The sequence below is a fragment of the Hylaeus anthracinus genome, unplaced genomic scaffold (genome assembly GCF_026225885.1).
Source record: "Hylaeus anthracinus isolate JK02 unplaced genomic scaffold, UHH_iyHylAnth1.0_haploid 3, whole genome shotgun sequence".
In the NCBI taxonomy this organism is placed as follows: Eukaryota; Metazoa; Arthropoda; class Insecta; order Hymenoptera; family Colletidae; genus Hylaeus; species Hylaeus anthracinus.
In genome coordinates, this window is record NW_026535284.1 from 67,474 (window position 1) to 81,262 (window position 13,789).

At 39.5% G+C, this 13,789-nt stretch overlaps 1 protein-coding gene across 1 annotated transcript in view; it reads right to left on the minus strand.

The window, feature by feature from the left end:
• Positions 1 to 259: 259 nt before the first annotated feature.
• LOC128894240 (vacuolar protein sorting-associated protein 45) overlaps positions 260 to 13,789 on the minus strand; it is a 64,264-nt gene continuing 50,734 nt past the window's right edge. The window contains exons 2-8 of the mRNA XM_054155876.1: positions 12,715 to 12,913; positions 9,133 to 9,282; positions 1,615 to 1,994; positions 1,263 to 1,535; positions 1,026 to 1,190; positions 719 to 948; positions 260 to 612 (exon numbers count right to left, since the gene is read on the minus strand). Of these exons, the coding sequence (XP_054011851.1) occupies positions 414 to 612; positions 719 to 948; positions 1,026 to 1,190; positions 1,263 to 1,535; positions 1,615 to 1,994; positions 9,133 to 9,282; positions 12,715 to 12,913 (1,596 nt within the window). The 3' untranslated portion in view covers positions 260 to 413. The remainder of the gene's footprint in view (positions 613 to 718; positions 949 to 1,025; positions 1,191 to 1,262; positions 1,536 to 1,614; positions 1,995 to 9,132; positions 9,283 to 12,714; positions 12,914 to 13,789) is intronic.

Consider the following 13,789-nt stretch of genomic DNA (forward strand, 5'->3'; position numbering starts at 1 on the left):
TGCTCTACTTTGGACACTCATGTTATAACATATTAACAAAATCTCGTTGAATTATAACCGGAGTCGCATGTATTGAACCTTCCTCTTTCGAATGAGCCATCACCAAGCCTCAAATATTCTCATATAAGGACGAAAAACGAAATCTACCAAACCCTTCTTTAGGCCCATTTTTGCCAGTAATGTCACCTCGCTGCATTACTCGGGTCTATCTCCTTAACTATGATATTAATACAACATTTTGTTATTTTTATTGTAGCCATTTTCTTTAAAATTATTACCACCAAAACTTTATTTCTTGAAAAAAATAATTTACAATATGCCAACTACTCACAATTGTAAATATAAATATTTAGATAAAAATATGAACTTAAAGTATAATATACTAACAATATATTATAAATTATATTATAATTTTACTTATTATTATTTCTATATTTTGAAAAGGTACCCGATGTAGCATGTTGAATTTCTTCTAAAAAGCTTTGAGAATTGTGGATAGTAGTACCTCCTAAAATAATTTTTACTCCAGGATTTTGTTTATTTAAATTATAGACAGTTAAGCTTTCTTCATAAGTTGTTCCTCCAACCATGAAAATAATTATATCTTGCGGCCTGAAACAACAATTGATATGTAACTAACACATTAAAAATAAGTACATTGCGTTGTCTGTTCCTAATTGTTTAAAATAAAATGATCATGAAAATGTACAAAATTTACCTTTTAGATATTATTGTATTTCCAAGATATGGAAACATTTGTGGACTTAACTTTCCCTTTATTAAATCTTCAATTGTTTCATTCAGTAGAGGTGTGTGTTGAGTATATATGTTATCTATTCCACTTAAGCCTTTGAATAGCTTTTTAGTTATCTTCGCTACCGATTCACGATCAAATAGATTATTTTGCCTTGTGTTAATTCCACTGTATTGCAATATGTTATGAACATGCTACAACATTACTTTTAGTTACTTATATCAAAATAAAATAACAAATCTCGACAACAATTATATTAGTTCTAATATACCTTCACATATTTTTCAGAAATCCCTTTACTTTTTAATACATTCAATAAACCGCTAATATCATTGTTTGTGTGTTTTTCATAATGAAGTGCGTACAACATTACCAATCTAACGCTATCAATTTCTCGAATTTGGTAATTATTAATAAGTTCTCTTATTCTCTGCAGCTATAAGAAGAATTAGAAGTAAACAACATTATTACAAATAAATAATAACGAAGTACGATTAAGTGTACATACCTGCATAGAATGATCATTTTGACAACTAAGCTCTTGTTCCAATTCTGATACTTGTAACAAGTTATGATTTTCTATAAGCGAGGAAAGTTCTCCAACTAATGTTACATGTTTGGATACAGTTCCAGAAAGCTTCTTAAATAAAGGATAAGCTTCTACAAAATTTTTCATATCAGCAATACTTTCTACTTTCTGGTGATTTTTAGCCTTTTTTTGAAATTCATCCATCAATTCTTTTATCGTTTGTCCAATTTCACCGAAGTTGTGATATAAGTTCTATTCAAAATACAAGTATCCTTTTACTTAAAATACTTAAAAATATTAAAATGATTGACATTTTAAACACGGTACTTACATTTGCATAAAATTCATCATGTTCCGCGTCAAGAACAACATCTTTTAATTCCTTTGAAATACCTTTTACATGTGATAAATTAACACGATTATTATTAATAGTTAGTAATTCATGGACCATTGCCTGATAAGTCCATTGATTTAATAAAGGAGTAATGGGATCGTCTCTTCTATCGAGTATAAGTAAAACTGGGTTTGACTCCTGCCTGAATTCGAACGAATTTGATTCTTTATTTAATGTTTCACGTATTTTTTCTGCCAATCTCTTTGCCATTTCAGAACTACTTTGATAACGTATGTAAGGACATTTCTTAATTGATAATAAAACTGAAATTATGCCTAGATGTGTTCGATGTAAGTGTACTGGATTCCATAATAAACCTTAATAGAAGAATAAGAAGAAAAGTTATTAATATTGATTATATATAATAAAAATCTGTAACACAATTTTACATTTCAACTAAAACGGTTATGTACCTAAAACAGTGCTCGAAATTACTTGCACATGTCGGGCCTATTCGTGAGGCATCGCCTGCTGTACCCCCACTATCGCTCTAGTATTTTTTATCTTCATAGATAATTAAAGTTATTAATATTATGTTTGGGTCTATAATCATCTTTTATATATACATGTAAAGAAAATGTATTTTCTACATTTGAATCTACCGCGCTCCGCGCGAACATAATTATAGGGGATCAATATCAATCGATATCGATAGAGATAAAGAGATAAGGAGAGATAAAAAGAGATCAGAAGAGCAAGTAGAAATCAGAGCAAGAGATCAGAAAAGCAAAGTAAGAATAAAGTAAAAGATAAAGTGTAAGTATAGGAACAATTAATAATAAACGTAAATTGTCATTTATTTTACAAGTAAGATTGTACAGTGTTACAGTGTGTAACAAAATTAATAGTCACTACTTTCAGAGGTTCTTGTACACATCTGGATCGGTGGACATTTGCAGAAAAATCCGTTCGAAAAATCCATTATGACCACGAAATTTAAGGTCAAAGTATTTCTTTATTTTAATAAATTCTACTCGAGGTGTAAGTAAAAAGCTTCAAAAGACCTATTAGGTTGTCCCAAAAGTTTCTTTCGCTTTATTAATAAGTAATACATGCACAATATTTTATGTTTTATGTTACATTACTGAATTGTGCACGATTCATTTTGCTCCATTACTGTTAGAACATGAATATCTATGAAATTAGATTGTCTATTTATATAAACACGACCACATAAAATAATTGAGTGCAACTCGCGAAAGAAACTTTCGGGACAACCTAATACATACCGGAGACAAACCGCATTTTGTTGACGGCATCGAGGAGGGTCGCCCCAAAGGTATTTTTGATTTTTTCAACCCCTTCCGTCACCCCTGGCCTCTTCAGAAGTGGTGTTTTTCGACGTGCCCCTCTTTACGGGGTGACTTAACCCCTTCCTGTCAACCCTCGCCAATGCAACTTTGCGCACATTTAGAGGACACTTCAAAACTACTCCTCGCGAAGTTTCTCCAAAATCGGTTGAAAACTCCCATAGATATGACGTTTTAAAAAAGTGTCCCTTTAATTTTGTCCATCAGTGTAGTAATGACACATGCAAATTTTCATTTATTTAATATTTTTTATACATATACCACCCGACGGGCCGCACAATTTAACGTGGCGGGCCGCGTGGTGGCCAGAACTGGTATATACGATGCTTTCAACCATATGCTTCTCTTTTCGCACCAACCCCAAATTTTTGTTTCGAATGGAAATTCAATTTTCTTCCTAAGTCACATTTTATCATCGGCCTTATTAACGTTTAGTGGAATAGGCCTCTTGGGTCATGTGGAAAGCTCTTGACAACATTTCAATTATTATATCATGCATTATTCTTATTATATGTATATATATGAAGGGAACAAGATGAAGGTGCGAAAAAATTGTGCTTACTAATTAAATTAATTAATAATACTTATTTTCCAAAATTCACGTGTAGTCGTTTCAAGAGCGTTTCTCCGATCGACGAACGTGCACCGTTAGCGCTGGAAGACAACTGTCCCTTTTTTGACTCGGTGCGATGAGGGTGCGTGCGTCAAGGAAATCTCACAACATTGTAGGAAAAACTTTCTCCTAGTCAAGGCCGACGGAAACGATACTTTATGACCCGGCGACCCTTGAGATCTCGAATATTTGAAGCTTCGAAATTCAAGGGTTTGGCCGTGGGCCCGACCGCTCCGACTTCCCTGACAATTTCCAGATACACGCTACATATACAAAATGTTTATAGACCTAAACATAATATTAAAAATTGTAATTATTTGTGAGAATAAAAAATACTAGAGCGATAGTGGGGGTACAGCAAGCGATGCCTCACGAATAGGCACAATATCTGCAAGTAATTCCGAGAACTGACCTAAAATAATAACACAATAGTTAGTAAGGGTGAATCATTTACTCAAGTCAGTTACGATTACAATTTTAATATATACAGGGTGAGGCATTTAAAGCAGGCTACCTAAATAATTCGCTTACTTGTAACAATAGAAAAAAAAGGGTTGTTTTTTTTATTGGTGGAAGCATAGAGAAGATATGCACATTCTTATAAAGTGTTTCAAGACGAATACGATGACCATAGTTTTTGCTTTGTTGGTCAGAGGGGGGCGTCGGTGTGGCCTCTTGGCTGTGTGGGTATTAGCCCGTTTCGTCTACCCCGGTCTAGTTGTAAGACCGGGGGGGGGGGGGGGGGGCCACCCGGCCATAGATTCTTCCCGTTTCTCGCTAGGTCCTCGCTTTCTTTTGGCCCGGGCCTATCCTTATCGACGACGTCACTACTTTACGGGGAGGTCCATCCTTGGGCGGGGCCATGCTGCCTATGCATCGGTAATGATTGAGCTGAGCGTTGGGCAAACCGCATCCCTCAGGACCCGCAGTGCCAGCCTGCGTGTTTACCCTCTACGCCGAGTCGGCGAGATTGAGAGCTCTATCTACCTTCTGTCAGATTATACCTGGGTCGCTAGTCGGACACCGTACTCAGTCTACGTGTTCCGTAACCCGGGCTGGATCTTATTCCTTCAAGTTTACCACCCCTCCACCCCCTTCCCTGACTTTGTTCCCTAGCACTCCCCCCTTCCTTCTTACCTCTCCCGCCTCTGTATTGAGGTGTTAGTTAGGTCATGAGCAGTTCAGAGACCCTCCCTCCTCCTTAGTTGGCTTACCTATCCCTCTCGGTTCCCTATCTCGCCAATGGCCCGTTAACATCGCTCGATGTTCGGGTTACCGGCTTGTACCTTACGTCTTGATGCCTCCGAGTCCTACTCTAAGGGTCGTGGGGTGGTCCTGGTAGTTCCCCGCAATGTCTTGGGGCTAAGGCCTGCTTGTGACCACCCGTCCACCTCCCTCGTTCTTGTTTAACACTATAACGGGCCTATCCTATTTGGGTTTTGATAGTTTGGGTTGTGTCCCGGTAGCTCTCAATCCCTAACGACCCGGATGACGTGGTGACTACCCGCTACAGGGTTCACTTGAGATCCCCTATTTTCAGTATCGAAAGGTTATTATGTTTTTTTTTTTTTTATTGGTAAAGATCAACACCCGATCCACAAGGTTGTTGGGTCCATTTTTCATGTAGCCGTTATACCTTCCCGTGAGATGGTGTGGCTGTTTGATACGGTCACCACCCGTCCTAGGTCTGGGAACTTTCCTCTATAAGGGAGGCGCGCAGACCCTTTTCTAGCGATGGTTACTATTTTTCTTTTTTACACCCATTGCTGAGGAGTGCCATTTACACTTGACTAGTGAGAGTATTCATGCTTGTAGGAGGTAGGGCAGCGGGCCTCGTCCATGCCCCCCGCCAGGACCCCTTCCTCGACGAGTTACCACTTCGGTTCAACCACTTGGGGTGTCCTCCGTGGCTCCTCTTTGTGCCGATGCGGTGTACGAGTCCTTTTTTTTTCTGCGCGCACTATGTTCGTCATCCTGGAATACGTGTCTTATGTTTGGTTAATGGGCGTCGTCCATTTTCCATGGGTTGGTCTCTTCTAGGAAGGATGCTATTTTGACTGGTTTCAAAGACGGTATCGTGTCTAGTTCTAAGAAGAATTGTTCTAGGTATTTCCTTCTGGGCGTTGTTAGTCTTGCACCCTGTATACCTACTCATAATAATTTCCTTTTGTTGAACAACTCACGAGATCCCGATGTTTGGAATAAGATAAGACATACTTAATTGAGATTCCGCGGAACAAAATTGTGTTATTGACTATCCATTCAGAAATATCTACCGATATTAAAATTCTGCATTGTTAGAAATATCGAAAATTGCAATAACTTTCTACAATATTACTAACATAAACGTTCCTGATTAATAAGATATGTAATTTTCGAAAACACAATGGCTTCCAGATTCTAGTAATTGTTGGAAGTATGGAGAGACATAAAATATCGGGAATCGCAGACGTTTCAGGAATCTCGAACATTTACGTGATTTCGAAATTCCCGGGAATCTCAATTGGTTTCGGAACCGCAGAAATTCGCGGGGATCCTAGATGTATTCGGGATTCTGAAATTCTCGGGATTCCATCCTGATCCCGAGAAAAATTCTCGTCTCACCCCTAATTGTCATATATTTATTACGAGTCAGAGATGCGGTTCCGTAGCCGGGGCTTTATATTGGATTATGTTCTTTTTTTTTTTTGTTAGTTGCTTGGCCCCGCGCACCTGTTTGGCTGTCCAAATGGGAGGGGAGGTGAACCCCTACGTGGCGCGTCCCCAGGTTGCGGAAAGGGGAAGCTCTCCGGCGGGAAAGACCGTCTAGGACGAAATACCCGTAGCCGGGGAGTCGGGGATAGGCCCCCGCGGACAAAACACCTAAGGAAGTGATATGGCACGTTGGCAGCAATGCTGACGTGGCCACAGTAAGGATTATGGCACGTCGATAGAAATATCGGCGTGGCCACAGTAAAGAGCACGGCACGTCGATGGAAACATTGATGTGGCCGCAGCAACAAATATGGCACGCTGGCAGTAATGCTGGCGTGGCCACAATTAAGAAGAATTCCACCACCGTAGGAAAAGGAGTCACGGAACCACATAGATGGATCCACCGACTCCATGGAAGGGGTGGTGTACCTGGCCACAGAACAAGGTATCAGTAAAGCAGGCGCCAGACGGACTGAGGGGCATCTCGCAGAAAAACCGTATAGGAACGACACTGCACAGATCTCCTACTCCGCTGGGTGTAGAACAGAAGGACATAGCAAGGGAAAGAGTAGAGCACAGGACATGGTACCATATCAAGAGCTGAGAGCGGGAATATCCAGTACTTTACTCACCGTAGGCCACCATACCTACGGCTGACGCCGTCTGAGTCCCCCCGCTCGTGACCCGATCAGACTTCTCACTACAGCAAACGAAGAAAACTAGTAACAGGAAGCACGCAAGGCAGAGGGATGCGCCGACTGCGCCTCAGCGCATCCACCGTAACCGAACACAATAACCATCTCGTAGAAAATGGTTCGCGCACCTCCCCACAGAATGGGAGAAGTTCGGCCTAGGACGGGTGGTGACCGTCCGACCAAACTACGCCATTGTAGGAAAAGGAGTCACGGAACCACACAGATGGATCTACGGACCCTGTGGAAGGGGTGGTGACCCTTCCAAACAGTGGAAACAACCTTCCAGCTTGGAGAAGGGTGGAACCCAATTTGTTCCCTGTGAAGCGGTTGAGAGTCATGGGGAACACGAAATAACCCTGCCTAACACCAGTAGGGTAGACTCGCCAAGTGGGAAAGAGTGGCAGCGACGACGGGTTGGCAAGCCTGACGGCTGAAGCCCATCCACGGAAGTCGCGTCTGACCATCAGACACGCTGTGGGGACCCCTCACCCGAACACTCCTCCCTGCCGCACTTAAAACAAAAAAGGAATTTAGAAGTAGGATTAGGTACGGCAAAAGGGGATAAATAGAATCATGTATAAGCCGGTAACCCCGGCATGGATGAACGGTGGCGAGCTTTAATTCGGATCAGGGCCCGAGAGGGATATTTAGAGAGGGGGGGGGGGGGCGGACTTTGGCAAACCGCGTCTAGGTAGCCAGAACCTCCAAAGGAGGTGGGTAGGAGCAAGAGGGGCGGGGGTGAGCTCGGGACTAAAAAGGAAGGGGGAGGGGGGTGGCGCAACACTAAAGAGGGAACCAATCCAGTCGGAGATACGGAACACTTCGACTGAGAACGAGGATCGAACAACGACCTCAGGTGTAGCATGGTAGGGGGTGAACAGGACTCTCAACTTTGATATATGGTGTAAAGGAGCGAACATGCAGGCTGGTATTGGAAAGGATAGGCCCGAGTCTAAGAGAAAGCGAGGATCACCCGAAACGCGGGGTTGAAACAGGAAGTTGAGGTAATAAGTTCCCGCCTGGCCTAAAGCTCTTCGCTTGGGCCAGGTGTGACTGTGGACACGGCCAAAGTGCCACGAGCCCGAGAGAACACCGAGGAGTGCACCGGTGCCCCCCCCCCCCCTGCTTAAAATGCGAAACTAGGCAAAACTAGTGGCTTGACCAGTGTTGTTAGGTAACACCGGGTGCTTTAAGGAAGTAGCCGCGGAGACGAACCTACGTATGGCTAACGTAGGGATCTCCAAGAGGTTGGTTATCCAGGACAAACCTACGTATGGCTAAGGTGGGGAGCCGCAAGAAATGTTAGTATTAGGCCTCGTAACAATTTTGACGTACCTCGAGCGGTAAACGTACACCTTAGTGGATTTTGGACTGATTATTCGTATATTCTGATATGCACCGAGACTTGTAATTGTTTTGAGAATAATTGTCGCGGTGTATTAATTAGAATCTAAGTTGTTACAATTAAGAATTGAGTTTAACTGTATAGTTTCGATTCCGCGAAGCGAGAATCTAATCCTCCTCGGTTTTTACGAAGGTGAGCAAACGGGGGACGACTACAACGATAAAATAATGCCTAATACTAGACTACGTACTAAACGGTTAAGATTTTGCTCGAAGGGGACTTGAACCCGATTTCGCTCAGTTTCCTCGTGTAGTAAAATTCATAAGAGCACATACAGACGTGTACAGAACGTCACACAGTTTCGAGGGACTACGCCCTAGCTTCGCGTTGGTTTCGACAATTCTATGCCTACGTGACTAATACCGGATGCGCACATCCGACTCCAAATAAGAAGATTTAGAAACGGGAACGTAACACATTCAATAGATAAAGCAATAAAATAAGTACTAATTACGTTATTATTAAGAATACCGGCCCAGGCGTTTATCGCCCAAGGTCTTTGTTGTCCACTTCCTAGTGGAAACATCTAAACATCCACCGATAAAAAAAGCTATTGGTACCACGTTACGTGCCCCCAAAATCAAACAATTTTTGTTGGACACTTTTTTTAATATCGCTAAAAGTAAACGAATTATTCAGATGGCCTGTTTTAAATGCCTCACCCTGTATATGATTTAAGTTAATTATGACTGTCTTACTAAATTCTTAATTAAACTAATAAACATAAAACTATATTACCTTCGGAGCACGATTTGATTCCAAGTGAAAATAAATGCGGGTTAACAGCTAAATAGTCTGCATAATATTCATGAACTTCTTTCACTACTTCTTGTTCATCGTTTTCAGCTAATAGTTTAATATCTGCTTTTGCGATAATATTACTGAAATCTGGGAAAAATATTATAATACTTAATTAAATAGTTTAATAACATATTAACATTATCAGCACTTTACAGTTTGATGCTGTTAATTAGTGAACTGTTCTGTAGGTATTTTAGAAATAATACACTTATTTTGTTCAATATAACAAAAACTCAATGAACTAGTAAAGATTGTTGAAATAATTATTTTTAAACAAATTTCGGAGAAAACTGTATAAAGTTGCACGAGTACTTGATTGAAACGTGCCAAAGCAAAAGGTTTCAAAAAATACTTTTTCATAATAAATGAATGCAGGAGAACGAGAGTAACCCTGCATTAGGGCTGTCGAAAAACTCGGTGCAGTGAGCGGTTCAGAAAAAGCGTGCTGCTCGGTTTGAAAGCGACCAGCTCGGAACTCTAAAAAAGCAAGGGCCCGAATAAATATAGCGAATGCAAGGAATATTATTTATTTAACCCTTTGGATCCGAAGCATTTTTTGATATGGCCGAGTCAAATCTACTTTTTAACCAACTTTGAAGAAGGAGGTAGTTACTCAATTCGTACAGATTCCTTTTATGTATGTATGTTCCACTATTTTAACCCACTGGGTATCAAGCACCCTCCAGAAACGCATCTGGATCTTGGCCCTAAATTCTACGGAATTCCGCGTTTCTTGGTCGTGGCAGGTAGTAATCTTATAAAATAGCTTCGCTGTACTGAAACTTTCTAAAAATATTCAAACAAATGAATGATAATCCGAAAAAGGGACCTAGGTACTCGTCGCGAAAGCGTTTATAGAAGGCAATAGATGCTCAATGTTTACATAAACCCATTATTGCTACCTGCCAATTCAGAGATTCTTAGAATATTGGAAACTGTTTACAACGACTGAAATTCCGAACTGAACTATGGTCCTTAATTAATGGTGATTTGGTGGCGGTGACCTTGCGACTGAATTCCCCTAACATTTTTCTTAGCCAATTAGGAAAACAGGGCACCTTTATTGGTGATTTTTAAAAATGTTATTAACAAACACCGATTCGCACATCCACCCCTCCCGGGGGGGGGGGGGGGGCACCTCGATGAGCACCACCAGCGTAGACTATTAAAAACGTAACGTGAGCAGAAATCGTTAGAAATCTCAGAAAATCATGCAGGAAACCATTACTATATTCGAAAAATACATCACTATCCGCGAGTGTTCGAAGTTGCGAAAAGAGCGAGCTCCATTGCACAGTATAGTTTTGTAAGAAATGGAAACTTTAAACATGGATACAGATAAAGAAATTGTACAAACAGAGTTTATAATAATAATACCGAAATGTCGGAGAGCGTTGCAGGAAACTTCGAAAAGGAGGAGGTTACTCTATTCGACATGTATATTTTCTTTTTTTTTTTAAATGTATGTTACTCGATTACGCTGAGATGGCTTGACCCATCGAGATGAAACCTGTTGCATCTTGTAGAGCATGTCTTCGGGGTGGTCCCATTCTCAAGACATTTTGGATTTCTCATTTTTTACCGATTTTTTTTTGTGCAAAAAACAGAAAAATTTTGTACTGCTTCTTACTCCGAGACCGATGGATCAATAGGATTGAAACTTCTTGTATCTGATGAAGTTATGAATTTCTTGACGTTTATACCAATTGTTACGGCAAAATTCCCATTCTTTGCTGAAACTTGTCACGGAATTACCCGATCGAGATGAAGTCTTCCACATATAATGTCAGATGATTTAATAATGTTCTCATTTGGAAAAATTTATGAATTTGTTAATGTTTATTACAATTGCTACTGAAAAACTTCTATTGTTTGATATAACCCGGCAAGGAATTAACCAATTGCGATGGAACCTTCCGCATTTCATAACAGATGAATTCGTAATGTTCCCATTCGCAAGAATGTATGGACACTTTATTATTTAAAACCATTGTTGGTGCAAAATTGCTATGTTCTGGTGTAGCTCGACAAGGAATTTACCAAACGCAATCAATTCTTTCACATTTAGTTGCACATGTATTCCTGATAATCCCATTTGCAACTACACAAGGTGTCTCAAAAATATTGGATGTACTTAAATAGAGTGCTTCGGGGGGGGGGGGGGGATTTGAAACAATTTTTTCTTACTGAAAATGTAGTTCGAGGCTTTGTTAAGGAGATATTGACAGAACCCCCCAACCAATTAGAGCGCGAGTTTCTGTTTCTGGAATATCTCCTTAACGGAGCCTCAAACACCATTTTCGCTAAGGAAAAATTGTTTCAAATCACCCCCTCCCCCCCCCAACCGCCACGGAACCACCGTTTTCAAGGACCTCCAACGTTTTTGGGTCATCCTGTATATTGCTCATAACTATTCTCATTGCATAAAACTTATTGGTTATAGATTGCCACTAAAAAGAGTGAAATAAAATAATTTTTGGAAACAAAATATAACCGACTTCGAAAAAATATTCAAATTGCTCTGAAAAGTATGAAATAATTTCTATTTCATTTATATTAAATGATATTCAATAATATATTAAATTTTTATTTTCTTTATATTAAATTATGTTAAATAACCTTTTCGTAGTCGGCACAAAATTAAAAATTACTTACATTAAAAATTACCAAATTTGGTTTAATTTTCTGTCGGAGGGACAAAATCTACTTTAGACATTATATACATTAACACTTTTCTCCATCACGCCTTCACCAAAAACTATTCCAAATCTATTCAGACAGTACTTTCACGTAGACATTTATTGTCTGGCTGAGCGTTCCATAGGACAGTACCTCGGCTATACGGCCATACCTGCACCCACACGAAGGTGATGGGTTTGTAAAACAACAAACAGGCGCCTAATAACTGATTATTAGTACCAGTGACCACTGGTAGGGTTTCTTATTCTAACGAACCCTCACACAGCCGACCAGAAAAGAGAATGGAAAGATAAGCTCTCTCCATTATTACATTTCATCGAGGCAAGTACTCGGAAACCACGTAAAACTCTAGTCTTGAGCAATTGTAAGGAGTTTTGCTTTTGGGTCCTCTTTTTCTGGGGAAGTCTATTGCCATCAACAACCTCAGGGGTCCGACCTGGACTTTCACGTAGACAGTATACATGTATACATTAACACCATTCAACTATGCCGCCTTCACCAAAAACTAACTCAAGCAGGAATTAAAAATTTTTAATTTTGTGCCGACTACGAAAAGGTTATTTAACATAATTTAATATAAAGGAAATAGAAATTTAATATATTATTGAATATCATTTAATATAAATGAAATAGTAATTATTTCATACTTTTTAGTGCAATCTTAATATTTTTTCGAAGTCGGATATATTTTTTTTCAAAAAATTATTTTATAACTGCAAATATTACTTGTATTAATGAATTTATTTGCCATGTTGTTTTGCTATTCTGAATTAGAAAGTATCAATTATGAAAATAGAAAAAATCATTATTATTACTTACAAATATAATATGTACCGTACTTTGGACTTCGCAATTCATCGCAAAGAATCTCAATATTTTCCTTCGTTGGTCTAATGAAAACTATACACTTCAAATGCTTTAAGGCTTCGTTCCGAATATTTGTGTCAATTCTCTCAAACAGATAAACCTCTTTCATAAATATTTCTGATTTGCTGTATAATAAGCTGACTATGCTTGTCTGTAAATACAAAAAAGTTGTATTAAATTTCGTTATATGTATTCGTAAACAGCATATAAAACATATATTACCGCATAGCAATATATAATTATTAATTACATGTACATTTGATAATAGGGTATAGCAAATGAACAATTTGTCTAACAGTAAGACGTTCGACCAATTCGTTTTAAGGTCGATTCAGACTATACGACATGGACCGTCACATTCCGGCACCGACAGGTACCGTCACCGACACGACAAAACATTAAAACACGCGTATTAATAAAACTATTCACACTTAACCGACACCCACCTGAACGTTCCGTCAACGGGACGTACTGGCACCGACCGACATTCTCGCGAAGAATGTTTTGACGGTACGTGTCAATACGTTTTGATGCTAATGTGTCAGAGAATATTAGCGATTTAGCTAATTTTGGCGCGTTAATTAATTTAATAGAATTCGGTCGAGAGAAGCCACCAGGACACGCACAGGACACACAACAGTGCTATTAAATAGGCCTGTTTTCTACCGCTTACTAGTTCAAACTATTACAAGTGACCTTGAAATGAAGCAAATTATGCAAAAAGAACCATTTTTTCCACCTAATACACCCACAAAACGTCAACATTTTGCACAACGGCAAGGATATTGTTGCGCCGGGGAGTGGTGCATCACGATGTACTTATTGTATCTAGAGACGCGGTAGCGTCTCAACGCCAAGTACAGGAAAAATTATACGCCACCGTGTATACTGGCGTTGCCGCTACCACGTATCTTTTACTCGTAAAACTGTGATTCCAACCTAACCCGAAACTTCTGTCATTAATATCTCGTCACGCCTGCTGTATTTTCTAAATCCAAAGGCATTTTTCTAATGTAAATCGCATATA